Raw genomic sequence first — 22,591 nt, forward strand, 5'->3', positions numbered from 1 at the left:
AGCAGTTGTACTGGCATCAGTCACAGGGAGCACAACCATCATGAACACCACATACATGGGGAATGAATACATTTGGTTTATGTCAAGTATTCACACACAGAATGGCTGTTAGCACACGTCATACCCTCTGACACACCTTATCTTATGAACAGGCTTTATGGTGAAAAGGACATTGGCATGCAGCCTGACCACAATACTGAAATGCCAGTTTAAGTCACCATTTAGAACAAAGTAAACAGTCCACCCGCTGGAAGAAGAAGAAAGACATTTGTTCAGTCCTGGTACAGCAGGAAGCCAGAGAAAGTGCTGTACTTCCAGGTGCTGCCATAGATGGCACCACGATGCAACCGGAGCCACACCTGGTCTCCTTGGAAGAGTGGCAGGATGGCGTGGTTGCTGGCGGTCTCATGATCTGGGGCTCCGTCGTTGGCGTACGCCGACACCATCACCTCTTCGTTTCGCATGAGGTTAATGTAGAGGGGCACGTTGATGGCGAGCTTCAGGATGTGGAAAAGGAAGATATAAGTTCCATTGACGGGGGTGGTGAAGCGGCCGATGTGGGTGTCGTACATCTCCCCAAGGTTGCTGTGCAGCTGGTCGAACACAATGGGCTGGTCCAGGTTGCCCGGGGCGAAGTTGGCAGTACGAGAGGCATTGAAGGCCACCCGCAGCGGCTGGGTGAGCGGGTAGAGTTGCATGGGGAGCAGGGTGTGATGGTGGTGACTGTGAGGAGTGAGGGGGACCTCCACAGTAGAGACAGACAAAGAATCCCCATGGCCTGAATCCACGATTGTAAATGCTCCCTCCCGGTCTGGACTGCTCACCAGGGAAGAGTCACTCCAGGCTGCTGCAGAGTCGAGACGAAATGCATGTTAACCGTCAACACTGGTGCATTACACGTGTTGTTTAGTCTGGCTGAATCAGACTGTTTCCCTGTGTCATTTTTTTGATACTCAATAGCAACAACGCATAATCGATTTGTTATCGCCTTCAAGAAACCATTAGCACTAACAAACGAATATATAAAAGTAATAGCAGTATCAATAACATTCCCTTCCAGCTACCATCTTTTTAGGGAAGAAGAAAGTGTTTGCCACAAAAGTTCTTCCCTGAGGGATAGATCAGTTTAGAAAGTTAGAACTTGTGTTCTTACCACTTGAGTTATGCCGCCCTCCTCCACGTCTAAAGCTGTGATGATATCCAGAGTCCTGAGAAAATACCACAGAGGAATCGTAAAACAGACAAAGCAGGAAGACAGCCCTGGAGTCACAGGGCTGCGTGAAAGCATACCGATTTCTTGGCTTGTTTGTTTGTTTGATGCGGACCGGTTTGCTTGATAGTTTTTGGTCATCTGAAGCATTTTTAATCTACATGATTTATTGGTGTCAACATTTAAAAAAATCTAATTGGGGTCCAAAAACAGGCCCCAGTTGCATCTGTTGGATCACCTTGTACTGACCAAAACCATTGCTGAGATTTCAGAAAAAAAGAGAGTCAGATAGTCTAAGCAGGACCTGTGAACTGAGGGACAGTTTGGGTAATAATTGTACCATTTGCTTTTGTTTTCCATTCAGTTTTCCCTAACCTCAGACTCATAAATCATGTCCCTGGAAACTTCTCGGTTCATCCATGTCTCACACCTAAAAATCAGTGAGTAATTAGACATCTTTTTTTTAGATCTGGGTACAAAAAAGGATCGAACTCCGGTATTGTTTGACTGGAGAAGTTTGTACCAGACTTGGTACTGCCTAAATTCCAGCCCTACCATCTACTTTTTTTTTTTTAATTTTCTTAGCTCCACTTTAAGGGAGTTTTTGACATTTTCTTTGTTATGTCCAAAGTTGTCCAAACGGGACACAGGAAATTGTGCTTACTTAAAGGGGAATTCCAGTGTAAAATCATCCCCGGCTCTCTTTAGGCAAACGCACTCATCAAATAAGCTCTTGAGGTAATCCAGGACGGACGCTAACAGCCAAATGCAGCTAACACGGATTAGCTCGGGGGGGGGGGTTGAACGCATTAAAAACGCTTCTTTAACCACCAACACTGCTCCAAATAACACCAAACCTCTGCAGTAGTATGATAAGAGTCCTTACACATTAACCGAAGCACCAATAATGTAGTTTTCTTTTTTTATTTGTTTGAAAGACCTAGGTACCAGCCTCTCCTCGTATAGTCCATTCAAGGCGATTACAAAATGAAATCTAGAGGGAGGAGCCCATTGATTTATTCCAGCAAAACACGTAAACTTTGTAGTTTGTGGCAGTTTGGTGAAATACAAGTTAATAATAGATGGTAAAGGGTTTGAAAAAGTCCCACACAGCTTTCCCTGCAGCACGCAAGAGGTCAGTGTTGCAGGAGGACGCGCAGCATATGTGAGTGCAAGCACAGGTAGAGATGACTAACCTGCAACTTGACATGGAGAGACCGAATGGTTTCCGTTTGTATCTTTCCCGGCTGTGAAGCAAAAATGAAAGCTTACAACCCAAAAACCTTTCATAGGCTGCCATTGCGGTACGATGACTGTGCTCTGATAAACCAGTGGCTTATTGTTTTGAATATGGACATTGAGACACAGATCAAGACAGTTACGCAGAGGGATTACCATGTCTGCAGCTTCTGACCCAAAGAAGGCATGCTTAAAGGAGAATGCCATATTGTGCAGCAACTGGCTACGGATAGACTGTAGGTAAAGATATTTCACCAGCGGTTACGCGTTTTGCTGGAATCATCAATGGGCTCCTTCCTTTTGGGTGCATTTGGTATTCAACTTGAATAGACTTTACTACAAGCAGCTGGTACCTGGGGCAAGTAGGGCAAGTATTTTAATAGACTCCGGGCTCACTAACTACATTGTTGGTGCTTCTATTAATGTGTAAGGTCTCTTATGCTACTGCAGAGGTTTGGTGTAATGAGCTGTGTTAATGCGTTCAACTTGCCGCTCCAAGCTAATCCATGTTAGCTGTGGCAGGCTGTTAGAGTCTCGCTGGAAAATCTCCGGTAAAAGTTTATACACCAAATTTCACTTTAATGGCCCACTGGATTGTATTTATGACAGCATCCCCCCCGCTGCTGACTTCTTTACTCTATAATCCAAGCCCAGTTCACATTCTAGTCACAGTCCTTCCTCAGTCCCAGAGCCAATCGCCAAGCAGACCACTACGTGAATAACAGTGATCACTTACCCTAGTTGCATAAAGGACAGGAACAGAGTCCCTTAGATGACTCTGGGGTACGTAGGTTCCTCCTAAGGAGTAGAGATCAATGGTGAGCTTGAGAACTACCTCAGATTTATTGCAGTCCAAGCTTTAACCAGGATGTGACAAAGACACCCTAAACACCCGACCCTGACCAGATAACTAGCAGAAGAGGAAAAGTAAAGGTGAGGATAGATACCTCGATACCACCCAGAAGAGCGAAAGGTTTGTGCCAGTCCCTTGCCACCACGTGCCATACCTCTCACAGTTCCTCGGGTGTAGTATGACTGGCCGGGACGACTCACGCTTCCAAGGGACTGCCCAGGGGACAGGAACATCTGTCCACCATTACCCACCGTACAATCTGACTGGTACACTAGAAAGATGACAGAGCACAAGACAATTGGTTGTTGACAATTCAGCCCATGCTGGGTGAGAGTTAAGGAACACAAACATTTGATCAACATACCCAACTGTTCGTCTTCTGAGATAGCAAACTCAGGTGGTGTTTGGGTACTGGCAGTGCTGCACATGGGCTCACTGAAATCTGGTTTGTAGTTTAATTCCCCATTCTGAGGTAAGGAGGACTTGAAGACCTACAATGAGAAGACAATGTAAAGAGCTACAGACAGTGTGCAAGGCCTTGTGCAGATTGTGTCTAGATCTAAAGCCCAGTTCAGACCAAAGATTCTCAGGGAGTAGAGTTGAAACTTGCAACATGCAGGTCTGCAACGTTCTGAAACCTCCCTGTTAAGACTTCTGTACTTCCGTTCTAACCCTAGACTTGTTTTCTAGCTGGATATAATTTGTAGCATTAGTAAAATAGAAACAAGGACAGAGCTAGTAAGATACTTGCTACAGCTGCATTTATGTTGTAATGAAACAGCAAAAATACTGTTTTATTTCTTCTTATTTGGTTGTTGGGCTGACAGTGGCCCACTGGAAAATCTAAACATATTGCCCAACCCTAATATCCAGATACCCACAGACTTTTGGGCCTTGATGGCATAAAACCCAAAAGAAAATGCATACTTTTTAGGACTTACTGAAGGGATGTTCTGAAACTGTGCAGACGTTAGAGTTCTCCTGGTGGGGGGTGTAGAGAAAGTTTGTCCCTGAGTCGGGGTGGAGGTGCAAGCAGCTACCCCATTACATGGGGACTGCTTCCCTGACTCAGTTACTGGCGTCTGTGGAACACCAAGAAATGTTAAACGTTACTTTAAAAACATAAACCCTTCACAGCTTAAGGACAGTACTTGATCTGAGGACTTCGCCAAGAATGCTCATTTACACAAGGACGGCTCTTCTCCTCCTGATTGATAGAGATGCTCGACTCCCTGCGGTACAGCGGTGGTGAAGGGAACTTCTTTCTTTCAGCCAACTGCAATGGCTCCTGCAGAGACAAGACAACTCCAAACACTTAGAAAGGCAGGCTAAAAGTAATACGTTTCAGCCAAAGTGCAGCTTCTTACATGATGTAGGTCGCTTGAGGAAAGCTTCTGGTCACAGGTCTCCGGGCACTGATCCCCATTTGTCAGACTGGCTTTGCGCTCCATAAGCCTGATAGGCAGTGGGGTGGACTAAGTGGGGGGATGAGGATGAAGTGATGACAAGGCCAAGTGATTTCAATCTTGATCACAACTGACATGACAACTTACATGCATCATTTTGGGCAGGACATCTACTGGGCTTCTCAAGTCTGTGTGACCTGGTCAGTTGGGGAAGATAAAGTTAAGTTACACAAGTCAAATGCTTTTATGATCATACATGCCATACCCAGTATCTTATGGAGGTTTCTTGTCAAAAAACATGTTTACCTTTAGTGCTTTTCACCAAAATACTTAGGTGTTTTGGAGGGAGGTCTGAAAAACCACTAAAAAGGTCTTCTAACATACTCACTACAGCTCCCAAACATCAGCATGTTTGACATTTGAGAGCCATTTCCATGATTGTTCTGTCAAATTACAAAGCTTGTTGTTAGCTCGTTCAGTGTTACCCAGAGGAGATGGAGATCCAGACGGCAGTCTTTTCAGCCTGGGGTGGCCTTTAGTTGGGGAGATCTCCCCATCCAGAAGAGAGTCCTGAACGGGACAGGACAATTTTAAAGCCTCCAAACATCTTCAACACTCACAAAACTAGCTAAATACTCAAACCATGATTTCATCTTGTACTGAGTGGCTGTTTCCATGCAATTCTTTTTAACCAAACCCCACCTGCATAAAGCTGAAGGAGCCGTGGATTTTTGTCATGAGGTCCTCGAGGTGCTGCTTTCTCAGTATAGGGTCGTTGGGGAAGGCATATGGAGAGTTGAAAACTTCCACAGGCATAGCCATATGAAGTGCCTGTTAGGAATGGGGAAAAGGTGGTTAGTTGAAAACATTTCTACTGTGAACCATTTAGCGTTTGTACTCACCGACTTGGCATGTTCCTCTCCTTTGGCTGTCCTCTCTTTTCTCTGGGGAAAAGATCACGTATTAGTGCATGGACACCAACCACCAACAATATCAGCCTGTACAATGGCCTTACAAAGTTATTTGGAGTGTTATTGAAGCCACTTCCTGACACGGATGGTACCAGTGCTGGCTGCTGGTCTTTCAAGGAGGGGAAGCTCATTTTTCCAGCCTACATCATAAATGTGTTTGTATATTTGTTTGTTTAAATTCTACCCTTCGTTCTGTGACCAACTAGGCGTCTTGGGGAAAGAAAGCGCAGAGTGACAGAACAGAGTCACCAAACACAACGCTAGTGGTTTTTATCAAAGACAAAGTCTCTGAGAATCGGTAAAGTCTCCGGATCAGTTCAGAAAAACGGAATGAAAAACTTGTAAATGCTCAGCTGGATATTTGTTCTTCAAGATTGCCGATTAACTCATTTAACTGTCAATCAAAAAAGGATTCCACCTCAGCCCATCCAATCATCATGCAGAAGCCGAGCGTCCAGGCCAGCCCACTGCCCCAGAGACGCTGAGTGTCCGATGGGCGGGACAAAGCCCAGCAATTATCCAATGAGCGTCTAGTGTCGCTGCAATGGAACAACTGTTGCTATGTGGATTAATGAGAAGGGAGTTGCTCCGGTTAGCTGTGATAAGGAGCTGATTCTGGACAAAAGATGAAGGCTTTGTAGCACATAGTTAGTCAATAAAATGTACACACAGCAGTACATATTTTTTTTTGTGACATTTTAGGGGACGCTGAGCTTCCCTTGCAGTCTTAGAGCAATCGCCACCGGTTGGTACCAATGGACTCCTTAGGGGAGGTACTTTGTACTCTTATTTGATTGCAAATGATACAAATTACAAAAAGGAGATGCAATAATACTTTGAGGAATCAATTAAAAAAAAGATAGGCATGTTGTACTATCCGCATACCACCATGAGCATTAGCCTACAAATAGGGCTTTCATTTTAATTCATTGTTGAAGCCAAGATCATGAATACAATTGCAATACAACTGTTGACCCAACCCTACACATGTTAAATTTTGTCAAGAGCCTGGAGCGGTTTGATGACACTCACCTGTTTGCAGTCGGCCTGTTGTTTCTTGGTGGTGTCCAGGACTTTGGGGATGAAGGTGGCAGCTCCCCTCCATGGTTTGAGGACTGAAGCTTGGGGCGAAGCAGGTCCATCAGAGAACTCCATATCCCAGGAGTCCGGGGGCTCCCGCTCCTTTGAGGTCTGGATGTTCCCCTTCCAGCTTCGAGTGGAAGGAGTCTCCATGTCAGTCAGGTACAGTCTGTTGACAAACTGCCATATCACAAACAGTGCATCAGTGGATCCTGGAGCACGCTCAGTCAAACATACAGCAGTGAAACAGCTTCATCAGGCTTACCTCCTTAGAAACCTCTGTTGGTTTGGACTTTAATGTTGCTGACAGGAGAAAAAATAATTAATGTAATTCAACATTAAAACTAGGTAAAAATAAATAAATGAAACTCCGATTGCTGGGAGTCACAGAAAATGTAAGTGATTATCTTACTGCTGTGGCTGTTAGACCTCAGTAACTCCTCTGCAGACTTGTTGGGTGGAGACTTGCGTGGTGGTGGTGGTGGTGGAAGACAACTGAAGTACTTGCAGTTCAACAGCCTGGTGAGCTCTTCTTTGAACAGCTTAACTAAAAAAGACAATCCATTTAAGAAGATGCCACAAAAGAAAATTACGCTTCATCACAAGTCTGTTTCTCAGTCAGTGAGCAGGATTACAGAAAAACTATGGGCTTTATTTTTCTTTATTATAGGATTTACAGTTTCAAGTCATATGGGAGGGTGGAAAGGAAGGTTGTGTATTGCAATCGCATGTCACAGTGCCAGGGTGGGCGTGGGTCTTTAAAAATCAGACTTCTCACTTAATACTGGACCAATTTCAGCATTTTTGTCTTCAGGAAAATAGGGTCCAGAATGAAAAATATTAACTTTTCAGTTAAGGATGATTTTCTAATAGCACCAAATTAACTGCTCAGCTGCAGTAAAAAGCATTACTTCTCATGTAGCTGCATGATGGAAAGCTCATTGTTATCCCAGGATAATTAGTTTGGTAACTATATTTGCCATCTCCCTTTGAAAAACAAGTTAGCAGTATGAAGATGAACATAAATAATATTACCCGGATTAGAAAAAATGACAAAAAGTATGGGGCTCAGGGGCCGTATTCACAAAACACCTCAAGGCTAAGAGTAGGTCCTAACTTGCTGATTTAGGAGTAACTTAAAAATAAGAGTAAATCATGCATGCAAATAGTTTGCCATGCTTCTTTTTTGTTTTTGTAGAGATCCCGACTCCAAACTTTGCTTTGACAACATCTTTACCCTTCATCCACATGTTGAGTGAGGAGTAGGAGATGGTCATTGGTCCAGTTTGGTTTTCTCTTCCGTTTTGGCAGAGCGGATGTGTCCGTATCAGCCATGGTTATTCTAGCCCTATAATTAAAATGCTTCTTATATCGGCCTACGTATCCACTGCTTGTCTAATGAGCTGTCAGACATGTCAGTGGGCCTACCTGGCAGACAATAAGCTGAACATGTGTGACAAATAAGTCAATTCTTGGTTTCCTATTAAAATCAGAGACACGCAATTCATTTTTATTTATAAATCTTTATTTGCACATAACAGGCTATTTCCCCGTGATTCTATCATAAATTCACTCTCAGCCAATCACTGAGGGCATAGAAGCTATGAACATGATGTCAACCATAGCATAGGTCTCCTCTCCTCTCCAAAGTAAAAGTTGGTCTCACAGGCTTTGGGAATAGGTTTGAAGGAATTACTCTTAACTAAGACATTTTAGTGCTCCTTAGCTCTTAGCGCTGAGATAAAATGTTTTGTGTTTACAGCCCCAGATGCCTATATGCTTTATACTCACATGTGGATCCAGCCAATGGCTTGTCTTTCCCCTCCAGCAGGTCCAAGTGAGCCAGAGCTGCTCGCTCCATCTGCTCCTCTAAACTACAACACATTGGAGGAAGAGGACAGGTCATCTACAGTAAACTACAACACACTGCAGATATTATTGTCATTGTGCGCGACGACACCAAATTAGTCTATACTGGCAGCTTATATATACACACACACACACACAAGCACACAAACAGACAGAGATACAGGATGCGACCATGACTCACCTCAGCCCGTTATCCCTCCTGACGCCCAGCAGGGTGGCGAGCTGACTCAGGTTCTGCAGCTGCGCGGCAGGAATGTGGGGCGCCTGGTTGTGTCCAGCCAGCAGGTCTGCCCTGACGTGCTCCTGCTGCATGCTGCGGAGGAGGTGCTGGACCTGCAACACGCTACTTAGACGCCTCCTCTCCACGTCCTCCCTCTCCAGCTGCTCCTTCTTCGCTACCTTCTTCTGAGCTTTCAGCAGCTGCGGAGGGTTCAAGGGGCAGAGTGTAAACATGGCACCGAACGAGCCCTAATAAAAAGTACAACTGGTTTATGTAACGTTTTGAAAGCCCATTGTTAACTTCTGCATGTGCTTTAATGACTGCTAAAACTAGTGGTGTTTAAAAAGGAGAAAATGTTTTTACAGTTGAGTATTTAAAAATAGTTATAAAATTTGATCAAGATACTCATGCCTTCGGACACACATGGTTAGGGTCCTACTACAACAGAGCCAATGCAAACAGATACATGGAATACAGCATGTTATGTTCTTAATTGTAGATGTTCAAATAATCAGGTGTTTGTCAGCCATGACTTGTTGCCTATTGGACAAATGTCCAGGTAGACTTCAACCTAAAAGATAAAACCAACACCCAAAGCAAAATGTGCATTGTGAGAAGAGGCAAGACTTTTAGCCTTTCGTTGTATGTAAAATGACTTCGGAACAGAGCACAACACAGCAGAGGCCGCCAACGTTACATGACGTGGCGGTACAGCCCAACCATTGTCACTCACAGAAACCAAAGTGTCTTATAGTGAGATTGTTAAAAACTTACACTCTGAGTCAAGACATCCAGCGTTTTGTGCATCTCCTGTGCAAATGCCAGATGATGCAGCACCTCCTCGTACTTCTCCACAGCCGCCTTGAAAACAAAGGAAAAGTGGGTACAAACCCCCTAAAACACAAGCGGGCAAGGTCACATGTACTTCTCCAGGTCTCACCATCTGATCCTTGTTCAGGTCCTCGCCCCAGGTCAGCCTCTTCTTGTAATCTTCCAGTTTCAACTGTGGGGACAACACCCGTCACACAACCTGCACGCCTGCCTCCACCTGTCCATTTTAAAAACTGATAATCCTACCTTCCTTTTCTCCAAGTTGCGGACTTTGTGTTTGAGGCAGATGAGGCCTTCCTCTATGTATGTGTCATAGCCGTGGTAGGCGGTGGAGGCCTCCAGGCTGAGCTGCAGGGCGCTCAGACCAGCGGGCGAGCCCACCTTGGGGCTCCCAGCCTCCGGGTCCTCATGTGGGTGCTCAGGTGGAGGGGTGACATCCAGGGTAGGGGAAGGAGACAGCTGCACCATGTTGAGCTCCACACTGGAAGGGGAGGCACACATATTTAGTTAGAAACAAACTATCTATATCTATGAGCTGTGCTGTTTCTGTGCCCTGCAGCTGCAACAGAGGAACGATGGTGCCGGTGCCAAGCTGCGTGCAATAGAAATGGGGAGTTTGGGCAGAAGCCAGCCCCGTGACACTGCATTTATAGCGGCCAGCGTGCTCGTTCTGGATCAATCATGAAAGCATCGACTCAAAAACAGAAACAACCCGCAAGAGGAGCAGCTCCTCTCAGGCGTGCATGTGACGGATTCTCCTGAGGACCGGAGCGGGGATTCACATCAGAGCAGGACGCCAGGCAATCAAGCAGCTGATAATAAGCAATTAAAGCTGTGGGTCGTCACGATGCAGTCAAGTCAAAACGTCCCGCAGCAGGCGGTTCAAAAGCCACACACTTCGCAGCGAACATCCTCTGAAAACACGCCGGTGTCTCTTCAGCAGGACGGAAACTCGCGCTCCGTATCTCAGCGCTTTAAATCACCGCACGCGTCACGATTCCATTTGAAAACAAACGCCACGCGGACGCAAACAGCTGACTCACCTCGTAGCTTTGACTCGCGCGTGTTGAATCCTCGTGAGGAGCTTCCAGACACCAGTCCCGACACCGAGCGACCCCTCTTACCGTGATGTTGGCCTCAGAGGCCACGCCGCCGTCCGCGCATACCTTTATACCCTGCCGGTACCACCCCCCTACCGCATCCGGTTCTGGCACCTGTCGGTCACGGGGCACGCGCACATGATCCTAACGAACTAACTAAATAAACTCATGAGAAATGTTCCAGCAGCTATTTATTGTTTGGAAGTTGAACAGTGAACTTTTTTATTAATTATTGTATCACTATATGAGCTGTGTCGTTTTTGCTTACACATGAAATACGTTTGGCAACAAGTTAAAGGGGAACTGAGCCCATGTTCAAAATTCATACATTACACTATTTAACACTTTAAAGGGCACTCATTGAAATCTTTGGAAGTTCTACATGTGAACCTCAGAGAGCTAATGGGGGTGTTACGGGACATTTGTCTTTTATAAAAATGTGTTCATATTTTTCCTTTTTGCAAATCAAGGTCAATATGTGATCACTTGCCTGTCTCGGGGGGAAAATGACAGAGTGAGTTGTAAAAAATGATGTGAAAAACACACACAAACAGCAAGGAACCTTTATTTAGGGACATCTCTGATTAGAGCAGTGGTTCTTAACCTTGTTGGAGGTACCGAACCCCGCCAGTTTCATATGCGCATTCACTGAACCCTTCTTTAGTGAAAAATAAATTGGGTTTTTTTCAAATTCAAGACATAGGTATACGTTTTTTTTTTACTGGTGTAACAAAATGAACCGTGCATGAATATCACCTTGTTCAAAGAGCAAAACCAACACAGTGCATGAACTCACAACAAATGACATACCTGCAAATCAGTGTGACTGCTGCTGTTGCCTTTGAGAGACCAGCTCAGATATGCGTGGCTTCACCTTGGCAAGTGCCACTCTCATGTCATTCTCACAGCAAAGTCTGTCCCTTTTCTTCGTTTTTATGTCCAGCATCCTCGAGAAGGATTGCTCGCAAAGATATGTTGTAACAAATGGTATAAAAATATCCAGGGCTTTCTTAGCAATAACTGGATACTTTTCCATTTGTTGACACCAAAAAGTTGAGAGCGTTGTTGTTCTGAAGAGTTGCTGTTGAACATGGCTCTGCTGTATTTCAATGATTTCGTCGAGGTATTCATCATTGACATGTGCTGTCTCAACAGCAAACGTGAACGGCTGTCTCACCCATGCTGGATATGACTCTCTTGTAGGGAAGTATCCGTCGAGAGACTTTGCAAGCTCATCTAAGTGCGTAAGAAATTGTTTTCTTCAGTTCCATGGGTACAGAAATGTCTCCGATTCCAGACACATCTTCGATCCTACTTACACCGTTTCCATAACGGTATATATTTTTTTGAAATACCTTCAGGTTTTCTTCCGCTTCCATGATGTTGACTCCACTACCCTGCATCTGCTGATTGAGATGATTGAGAGATGCGAATATATCAGCCATGTATGCTAAAATGAGTACGAACTCAGAATTTTGGAAGCAATCTGCATGACAATGTTGGTGTTCTTGCAATATGTGTCAGCTAGCTTGATCTCCCCAGATTGGATAAGAGAAACAACATGACTCCACAACTCCAAATGGAGGCAGGGGGAGGGTGTTTTGAACGTGTGTGGAAGTGACAGAATATGGTTACTTGCCCCATAAAGGGTTAAAACAAAAAAGATTTGTCAACATGATCAACTTTCTCCCCAGAACTAGAGTGCTAATACTGAAATGAGTGATGTCACCAGGTATAAAGTGTGGAGCTGCTCCAAAGAACATGAATTGTGAAAGACCCCGATGGGGCCAGAATGCTGCCCTACAAAGCCTTAGTGCAGGAACTACAAAATCACTAATAACGTGATTTCTGCACAATTTTGGGCCCCAGTGTATGGATGTTAGGATTTATCTGGAGAATTATCAAATGGCAAACCAGTAAACCGAAATCCATCATCAGTGTGTCAAATATTTATTTGTTGGGACAATAAACAAACTTTAAAGGTATGTTGTTCATTTTAACCATAGATTTTTGCAGTTACTGCACTTAGGCTTTGTAGGGCAGTATGTTTGGCCCCATTCTGCTGTATCATTCATGCAGAGTTTCAGCCAAGTGAGGCAACTGGACACGACTCGACTTATTTCTTCTGGCGTAGGCTGCTGAGTCAGGTCATTTTTATTTTCTACTCCCAGAACCACACTATTGAGCACTATGATCTCACTATATATGTACAGTCTGTTCAACATTTGTGCGCACAAGATTGCTGTTGCTACTCATGGGGGAAATGTTGGGTCTTTGTAAATCCTAAATAAGTCATAAGAGTGTGGTCTAAACCTACTCTATATGTAGTGTCTTGAAATAACTTGTGTTATGATTTGGCACTGTAAATTAAATTGAATAAAGAAAACAAACAAAATTGGTATCCCATTTATTGTCTACAGAGCTCCGGACTTTGTACTTGATGACATCTCAAGTTTGAGACTACTCTCTCTGGTTCCTGACTTTGAGTGGACCTGCATATGGAAATAACACACTTAAGTGGTGTCTTCTTTGCTCCTACAGTGTCCAGGCCGTCAGAATTTTCAGATCTCTTTACTGGTGTGTATAAAATACACATATATATGAATGAATTCAGCTGCATTACACATACTGTACGGATCATCTGTGGCTAGAACGTGCATTTGCCTTTGGGGACAATGCAGACTCAACACAGGGATCAATATCCTCATTTTTCTTCAAGGGAAATGAGTCTGCAGCTTGATGACATGCAGAATGTTAAAGCTAAACACTACTCTATATGCATGTTCCGTCCAAATCTTCTTGAGCCAGAGATCTAAATGTAGTTCTTTTCATCAGAAACATAAAGTAGTATGTCGATACAAAAATGAGAGCTTTTCTATGACAGATTCTAGACATGATGGAGGACAGGGAAGATAATAACACTTCTAGCCCACTCAATGGTGAGCGGGTCAAACCAGAGACAGTACAATTGTTAACATGCAGATATATTCCTGTAATATCTGGATTTTTGATTTAGGACAGATACTTTTTTTTACTGCAACTTGTAACTAAACAACATAAACAATCTGGTGAATGATTATGATAAAAAAAATTCAACAAAATCATAAAGCATGCAGCACTGGAACAGATATTGAAGATGTTTTAGTAACATGGCACAACGCAATCTTAAAACTGAATCAAGTCATTAAACAATAACATTCCACTGTAGAGACAATAAATGGTATTTCATAACCTCACTGTGTCAGTAGGATTGTAAAAGTGGTCCACACCAATTAAAAAAAACAACATCATTCTGTGTTTGATACAGAACCACCACATACTGTATACATTAGCATGCTGCAGTCAGCTCTAAGGCACCTCCAACCTTTGAAGAGTCTCCAACCTTGTAGTTTGGTCTACATCATATCACTTAACTAAACATTTGTTGAACTTAAATGGCCAAGTGGTTAAGCTCCCCGTGAACATATATTTACAAGGGAACATTTAAATATATAAAAAAATAAATTAACAAAACTATCTAGGAAATATACAGCATCTGATCGGCGAACATTGTCAACTTCCTGAGGGCACAAATTGGCTTTTCCAAAAGACACTCTTATTGGTCCAAATTTTTTCAGCTGGAGCTGCAAGAAAAAAAGGAAAAAGAAGAGATGAATCACTAAAAACTCGAATGCAGGAAGTGAAACTGAACAGAAATCAGGAGGTCACCATGGTTACCTGTCGGCAGCGTCCTGCTCAGCCCCAACATGGCTGTCGGCGTTGGATGCAGGCACTCGTAATTTACTGGGGTCTAAAAAAACAAACAAACGAAACAACAATCAAGAACGAATGAATCCAGTTGGCACCTGTCTACAAAATAATAACGATATGAAGTGAATGTGAAAAATGAGCAAACTGAAACAAACTGAGCTCCCTCACCTTGAATCCAGCGGATCTGCGTGGCCGGGCCGTAGCCCTGCTCGTTCTTCGCAGCGATGCGAAAGACGACAGCTGGCCGGTTGGAGGCAGAACAGTCGATCTGGGCGTTGTCCATGTGGGTGGAGTTGACCGAGCAAGATGTCTTGGTGCCGCGGTAGATCCTGATGAAGGCCATCTGACCCGGACGCTCCGAGCTGGTGGAGCGGCTCTTCCTCACCGCCATGTACATGGAATACTCGAGGATCCGACCTGATGAAGAGGGGGGAGCCTCCCATGTGATGTGGACTGAGTCGTTGGCCTGTGCACAAATGGAACATTACAGCAGCGCTTTCTTCATTTATCAACAGTTTTTCAGTCTCAATCTGCTTGATGTGTCACCTTGGTGATTTTGACAGCAGAGGGCGCTCCCGGGAAACCTGGCTGGCAGGTCTTGAAATCGCTGACTGGGCTGAAGTCTCCCTGGCCAAAGAAGTTGATGCCTGCGACTCTGAACCTGTAGGTCTGACCTGGAGCCAGCTCCTGCTTCGCTCGGCTCTGCACGTCCTGAGGCTCTGGAAGCTTCCTCTGGAGAAAGGGCCGATGGAAAAGCAAATGATTGACAGAGGATGTGTGGGTAAGAAGTCAGTGATTACTGGCATCTTCAAGGAGTCATGAGTACCCACTAGGGCTATTTTGGTAAGAGGAAATGAGGTGGAGTCAAAGTCTGACAAAATGGCGACTCCTAGAGTCTATGATATATATATATTTTATTAATATTTATTTTTGCTAAATGTAGGCTTCAATAAAGGTGAACAGCAAAATACATTTCCCCAGTACATTCTAGGACTATTTATAATTTTTTTATTGCACTGTGAATGTAATAAACCTGACACAGGACTGCGGTGGGTGCACGAGTCCACTGCTGTGTGATTTCTAGTATGTGAATCTTATTAAAAGTATTGTTGTTATAACATAAATGTGTTTTGCATGTATCATTCTTTGACAATTGCTGACAGTATATTTAGAACTGTAGTTTCACTTTCACAACACGCTATTAGACTGTCGGCTTCGCTTCACTTCATCTTCACACACCCCTCAGCCTGTAAAGCGCATGATTCCTGACACCATGATATTAATAATAGAGTAAAATATGAAATGGTGGACGCTTTTCCATATTCATGCGATACATATCGTCATATCTCAGAGCCATACTTCCCACTATGTATTAAATTTCAGTACAACTAGTCTTTCATGAATAAAAGGGTATGTTTTTACCTCTTTAGTGTATGGTGTCCGGCTGCTGATGGCTGCAGCCGCCTGCTCACCGTCAGCGGGCAGAAAGTAGTGGCTGACTTCAGAGAAGAGGGTTTTGAACACACCGACATCAAACCACGCTGCTTCTGTTGTCTCGTCAGCTGCGTTTTCCTCTGTAAAGGCAAAGCAGAGCCCACAGTGAACATCGCTTCACAACGTGTCGCACTCTGGTTAATCGCTGAGCATCATCATCACCTGGGCGCTGCTGTGTTGAGCTGCTGACATCCGATAGTGATGCCTCCTGTCCAGCACCTGCAGCCGACACACAGAAAGAGAGTGGAAAAAGGTCAGTGGATCAAAGCTGAGAAACTGGACTAACACTGGCTCACAAGAGACAAGATGGATCCTATTTGACGGGCAGTTGAGACGAAGAAGTAAAAGCAACTGAAACAATACTGGATGTAGCTTTATTACTTTAAACATACCTACTGCATCTTTTATTTTCCTTAACAATTACATTTGTGGAAGCACACAATTATCCAGCATTTAAGCATTTGTAAAGCTGCAACCAATAATCAATTAACAATTAGATGTCAACTAATTAATTACTCACCAACTATTTGAATAATTGATTGATCAGTCTGTTTTTTTTTTTGAAAACAGCATCCTAACTAAAATGAATATTTTCTGATCTATTTCCTCTCACAGTGAGTTGTAGATAAACAAGACATTTGAGGACGCCATCTTGGGCTTTGGGAAATACAGACCTTTTCCATAATTTTCTGACATTTCCTAGAACAAACAACGTGTTGCTCAATTGAGAAAATAATCGGCAATGAAAAAAAGAATGAGTTGCAGCCTGAATCATCTGACAACAAAACTCACAGTCCTTTGCTGTGTCCCTCCCTCCTTGCGCTTTGCTCTCGACTGAGCCCGTGGATGGTTCTGCTGTATTTTCCTGCTGTGCTGAAGCATCCTGATATTTGGGAGGACACATGAATGTGTTAAAACAACTGACATCTCTGTGGTCTGCTGCTAGCTTAGATATACTATTTAGTACATCTAATGCTGAAACAGGGGTGTATTATTGCATGTCATCTTTATTTACAGGTTTAAGCATATTAAGTAAGTCCCATCTACCTGAAATGATGCTTTCACTTCTTTATTAGTGCTTCCTCCAGTTTGAGGTGGAAGAGACTGGACATCTGAGAGAGACAGAGTTAAGCAAAATTTCACTGTAGAGTCACGCATGTCCTTAGAGAGTCTCTCTTTGCTCTTGTTTAGTAGCATCTATTCTTTCTGTTCTTCAACTGTTACATGCTTTTTTAGCATTTCTCCATACTTGCAGAGTCTTTACCCTTCCTGTCCTGTCCATCTGTTCCGGTTGTATCGCCTTGTTTGGCTGGTGGAGTTGCAGGCTGGATCTGGAGGATGTAGCAGTCTGCTGCTGCCAAGGGGCGCCACGCCACATGTAGCAGGCTGACTGTTGATTTGATGAGTAACACGACCTCTGGAGCGGCTGGTCGATCTGAAGACACAAAACCGAATATATTGAGGAACTGTATTTGCCTTTTGTTCATTTTATTTGCAGTGGCGCAAGTTCAGGGTTCCCATGAGTCCTGGAAAACATGGACATTTACAGAATAGTTTTCCAATATTGGAAACACGATGTGCGACATTAATTGTATTTTAGCTCCGAGGTGCACATTTAGTTTGAAACTTGACTGTTGGTATTAAAAGCTGCTCAAAGTTAGTTTACCAGATGTGAAGCGGAACGGACTTTTCAGCGCCAAGTCTATATTTTCTGGAACCGCAAGCGGGTTAAACGTGTCAATACTAGGCCGACTGGTAAATGAAAATGACCATTTGTGTGAAAATGCTGTCCGGCATTTTCAAGAAAAACTCCTGAAAATGATTTCTTAAAGAGTGGGAACCCTGAAGTTGCTCTGTCCAGCAATGAAAATAAACAAGACTTCAGTGCCGAATCACTTCAAACCTCGCTCAACAGCTCGTTTTCACCTGTCTCAAGGAACCAGAGGTCCTTGCAGCAGACCTGGTAGTTCCAGCTCTTACGGTATCCATCCCGGCCACTCCAAATGTAAAGCCTGGACCCAACGGTGGCAGCACAGTGGCCGGCCCTAGCTCTGGGCCTACAGGCGTACGGGTCGTCACTCTGGGGTCCCTGGATCTGCAGCTGAGACCCAATTTCATCCTGCTGCTCTGGGCCCAGGTTCTGCCAGCTCATAGTGTCTGTGACAGGAAAACAGGGCAGTAGTGAACTTGCTGGACTCTGAATGATGCAGAAAGCCCATGGGCTGAATAAGCAACCAGATGCACCATAACTTTGGGTTTTCCCTTAAGCAGAGCAGTGCTTTAGGTTGTAAAAACAAATTTTCAAAAAACTGAACTTATAAAGGGTACTTTTCAAGACAAGCGCATAGCATACTTTTTAGAGAGATGTACTGACCTAAGTTGAGTACATTTAAGGAGTCGCTGCAGATCCATTCAGTTCCTAAAGCACTGTGTTGGTTTGACTCTGGTACAGGAATCCAGCCACCAAACACATACATCCTGCAGACAGAGGGACATAGAGCAGTTTGTCAAAGGTCAGGGGTCACATACAAACTAGACATCTGCTTTAACAAAGATGTGACAGCGATAACGAGGGATCCCTTACTTGTTTCCAATGACATTGGCAGAGTGAAGGCTTCTGGGAAGTGGCCCGGCACCCTTGGTCTCACACATTGACCAAACCATTGTGTCTGAGGAAAGGATAATGATAAGGAAGCTCTAATATAACAGAGAGTTGTTTCTCACTAAGTGCAAATATACAAATAAGTCTACCACAATTTTACATTTAAACTTGCAGTAGGCAATTTATATTGGCGTTGTTGGGCAACAAATTCACAATAATCTGTCATCATATTGTAATACAGGTGTGCTGAGAGAAAACTAGACTTGTGCACCTCCTCTTGGCTTCTTTCTCTGGGCTTTAGAAAATCTAGCCTGTGACGGGAGACTTTGGCCAATCACAGGCCGTTTGAGAGAGCGAGGGAGAGGGAGAGGGAGAGAGCGAGAGAGAAAGAGAGAGAGAGAGAGCCCTACCGAGGTCAAGCTGCCAGAGGTCGTCTAACCGGCATCCCTGCATCCCTCCAAAGATGTAGAGCTTCGGGGAGCCGAGGCCAGTGTAGGCAACCGAGGTGTGGGACTCCCGTGCTGAGGGACCAACGCCATTTGTATCCGGAATGCTCCAGCCTTTCGCTCCCGATAAAGACTGCAGCTCCAGCTCATAGAAGTCATCCATGTATCTAAGATGATGACATTTTTGCACAAAGAGCAACGTGATCAACAAGTCACTAGAAGTCCATTCTGGATTCAACACCGATTTAAAAGATTAATCGATCGCGGAGATAATAATCTGCAGCTATTTTGATTATTAAAAACTGTTTTGCAAGAAAGAAATACGAAAAACTGACCTAAAAATGCCATTTATTAATTGAAAAAATAATCTGCAGATTAATCAACAACAGTAATTATATGGGTCCCTAATTTAAACACTGGAGGAGTTCAGGGCTTACTAAATAAAATTACCCCCACACCTGGAAGAAATCAAATGTTATGTTTCTTCAGTGTGTTTGAACAGTACCTTGGCACATTGCCGTTGGGGTCTTCACTATCATTGGCCAGCCCTCCAAACAGGTAACACTTGTTACCCACAAGAGTGAAGCTGTGTCCAATCCGAGGGCACGGAGGTAAGCCGTTCCTGGGTGCTCTGGGCTTTAGCTTCTTCCACAACCAGCGACTAGCCTGAGCCAGACAGGACCAAAGTCAAGACCTGAACAATTTCTTCATTACAGGGTTATTCACAGCTAAATAACTGAGATGATATTACCTGAAGTTCATAGAGGTTGCTGGTGTATTTCCCAAACTCAACCATGCCACCAAATACCAGTATCCTAGTGCCTTCACAGACGAAGCCATGGGCGGCACAGCCGGGGGGGATGTCCCCCCTCACCGCAGGCAGAAACCACTGCTTTGACACTGAAAGAATGTGCAGATCAGTCATCATGTTATACAGAACACCCTGGCGAATGCTGCCTCTAAGACCTTTTACACAAACAATTCTTACAAACAGAGCTATATTACCTCAAACACCACCTGAACATGACTTCTAATACAAAAAGTAGTAAACCTTAATGGCATTTATTACACAATTCCGTCCACAAAATAGAAGTTAACGTTGTTTTGTACAGTCAAGCTGTCATTGCTCCTTCGGCCTTGTGCCAGCACATTCATACCTAAACATAAACATTGGCCTTAAGCTCTTCTAACACTACAATTTAATTTATTTTTAAACATAAAGACAACAAACAATAGACCACACAAAATAATAAAATAAAATTAACAAAAATAAATGAACAGCAGTGCATCTTCTAACACTATTATGACAATAGTCTTGTTATGTTTAAAGATATGACAGTTACATTTACCTGTTTTTTCCCACACATTTTCATTAGAGTTCAACTGTTTTTTAACTCTACACTGCTCATCTGGTGTTTGGCCGAGTTAGCTCTAAATCTCTTTTAAAGGCTCCTTTACGTCAACGTACTAGCGTAGCGGTAATAACGTAGCTACCGTTATTGGCGTTTTCTCAGCGTTAAAATTAACGTTAACGGAAAAAACGAGTACTTACTGAAGCTAACTTGTCAAGTTAGTGACTCATTTACAATAACAAAACCTACAACACTGAAAGTATACTTTAAAAAGTGTAGACCTTTTTAAACAACAATAAAGGGCTAATTGGGTATTTTGCATGCTAAAAACATTAGCCGCTAACCTGCTAACTAGCGCCCAGCTAACGTTAGCTCACCAGTGTTGTAAACATGGAGGTCCTCCGCTATCCCTTCATTCCCACCGCCGAACACAACTATCAGCTCCCGTATCGCAGCCGCTCGGTGTCCGTGTCTGGCCCGCGGTATCACTCCCGTGGCAGAGTGGACTTTTCTCCATTGCGGCTCCTCGGTACCAGTGGTCATTATTGTCCCGTGAAGGGAGCTGAAGTTTGGCGCTGTTGACGTTTCAAAGACGGGGGCGGGGCTAAAGAAGTTACCGGGAGATTCAATCAGAGAGATGGAAACAAGACAGACGTCTCACTCTGTCTCGTTTACCTCGTATTAACATTAAAACGTACGCAAGAGGATAGCTCGCTAAATAATTAATAATAGCAAAAGAGAGAAAACTACCCCCCCCCCCCACACACATACACAATCTTCATTACACATCACAAATAGCATTATTCTTTATTGAATAGTTTCAGTTTACAAACTAGGGAACAGTAGATTGCATACATACATACCTTTTTATACAGTCTATGATACATGCATACATACATACATACATACATACATATCCAGTCATATACAGTGCATTTATCTATATAAGCTAAATATCCACATTCGTATAAAAACATTTTGACATTTGGGAGTTGACGGCATAAGAAAATGAAAACTTGAGATAAATATTTGTGAAGATTTTGAGATATATTTTGTTGATTCTACTTAATAATGCTGATGTCACCAGGGTAATCTTGGGCTTGGGAAATACACATTTGTAAAGAATGTGTCACAAACTGGATATGAGGTCAAGTAGCGAGCAAAGTCTTTCAAAAGAGGGATATGAGATGGAGCTGCAGCACATGACATGAGCTCTGAGCCCACATTGACAGGCACTAAATAAACAGGATAATACATTGGTTGAAAACAGATCTGTCTGACTTATGTCAAAGACACAGTCCATCACAAACTGCGGGGAGACTTCTCTGTAATTTAATTGTAAAAATGCTTCATCATCAGTAGTAATAGCTCAAATGAGTGGCTACGTTGCTAAATTCGTTCTGGAAACCAATAATTCCGTCATTGTACACTTCCAAAAATAAGAAAATGGATGGGGAATAATGAGAAGCTTTTTTATTTGTTTCTATTGGATTGAAAATCTTGAGTGTCAAAAGTACACTGTGTGTATATCTGATAGATTTACAATTGAGTAAGGAAGATCAGTCAGTCATTGTTCTGAGTGCGGTAATATATGTCAGCTGAGGTCAGGTGCTTCATTGGACAGGTGATTTTATCCTTTTTTTAATCTGGTGTATGACTTTTATCTTTCAGCCAGTAAGTGTTCAAATGATATTACGCTTGTAGAAACACAAGTAGTTATTCCAGTATGACTTGATTATAGGCTCCAAAGCTAGAGAAGGGAATATAAAGTTAAAAAGGAGGGAAAAATTAAATACACCAAAAAAGCAATTATCTTGAGTTACCGAAAGGCCTGAACTTGACTCTGTGAGTGTTTGTGTGTGTGTTTGTGTGTGTAACAGGAACCGCTCCCGGTGTGCAGGCAGAAGGTGACGTCAGTTGTCAGTTGGTTTAGCGCGCGAGTGTTGTCGGAATTACAATGTGTGTGTGTGTGTGTGTGTGTGTGTGTGTGTGTGTGTGTGTGTGTGTGTGTGTGTGTGTGTGTGTGAGTGAGTGAAAGAGAGAGAGAGAGAGAGAGAGAGAGAGAGAGAGAGAGAGAGAGAGAGAGAGAGAGAGAGAGTAAGGTGTGTGCAGGAAGAGAGTAGTTTGTGTGTTTTGAGAGAGGGGGTGTGTTTTATTGGAAATAGAGT

At 43.5% G+C, this 22,591-nt stretch overlaps 2 protein-coding genes across 3 annotated transcripts; both read right to left on the reverse strand.

The window, feature by feature from the left end:
• Positions 1-71: 71 nt before the first annotated feature.
• Positions 72-10,849, reverse strand: caprin2 (caprin family member 2). The gene is made up of 21 exons (XM_083934723.1): positions 10,723-10,849; positions 9,926-10,160; positions 9,789-9,851; positions 9,623-9,709; positions 8,810-9,048; positions 8,551-8,633; positions 7,172-7,306; positions 7,025-7,062; positions 6,712-6,939; positions 5,611-5,652; positions 5,411-5,539; positions 5,164-5,278; positions 4,856-4,905; positions 4,670-4,777; positions 4,489-4,590; positions 4,244-4,384; positions 3,667-3,793; positions 3,397-3,573; positions 3,186-3,247; positions 1,157-1,208; positions 72-847 (listed from the first exon to the last, which is right to left on the reverse strand). Exons 2-21 carry the CDS (start codon positions 10,145-10,147, stop codon positions 273-275), a joined length of 2,775 nt encoding a protein of 924 aa, XP_083790849.1. The 5' UTR covers positions 10,148-10,160; positions 10,723-10,849; the 3' UTR covers positions 72-272.
• Positions 10,850-13,273: 2,424 nt separating this feature from the next.
• hcfc2 (host cell factor C2) lies at positions 13,274-20,966 on the reverse strand (the record flags this gene model as incomplete). Of its 2 annotated transcripts, none has more annotated exons than XM_083935581.1 (16): positions 13,274-14,402; positions 14,497-14,569; positions 14,698-14,995; positions 15,076-15,261; positions 15,952-16,103; positions 16,186-16,242; positions 16,816-16,906; positions 17,071-17,135; positions 17,288-17,458; positions 17,950-18,180; positions 18,398-18,501; positions 18,608-18,692; positions 19,036-19,238; positions 19,577-19,737; positions 19,823-19,971; positions 20,801-20,966. In XM_083935581.1, the coding sequence occupies 16 exons, from the start codon at positions 20,964-20,966 to the stop codon at positions 14,393-14,395; spliced, it is 2,202 nt and encodes a 733-aa protein (XP_083791707.1). In that variant the 3' UTR covers positions 13,274-14,392. The 2 variants fall into 2 exon arrangements, with proteins under 2 accessions (XP_083791707.1, XP_083791706.1); XM_083935580.1 differs by having other exon boundaries at positions 17,273-17,458.
• Positions 20,967-22,591: the final 1,625 nt, after the last annotated feature.

Source organism: Echiichthys vipera, assembly GCF_963691815.1.
Source record: "Echiichthys vipera genome assembly, chromosome: 20".
Taxonomy (NCBI): Eukaryota; Metazoa; Chordata; class Actinopteri; order Perciformes; family Trachinidae; genus Echiichthys; species Echiichthys vipera.

What these genes read in the sequence shown, in the direction of transcription:
- caprin2 (XM_083934723.1), bottom strand. Translation starts at nt 10,147, where the DNA reads ATGGTGCAGCTGTCTCCTTCCCCTACCCTGGATGTCACCCCTCCACCT. An exon ending in GCCATTGGCTGGATCCACAT is followed by an intron (nt 7,307 to 8,550) that starts GTGAGTATAAAG and finishes TGTCTTTTTTAG; the next exon opens with TTAAGCTGTTCAAAGAAGAG. An exon ending in AGGAGGGCGGCATAACTCAA is followed by an intron (nt 848 to 1,156) that starts GTGGTAAGAACA and finishes TCGACTCTGCAG; the next exon opens with CAGCCTGGAGTGACTCTTCC.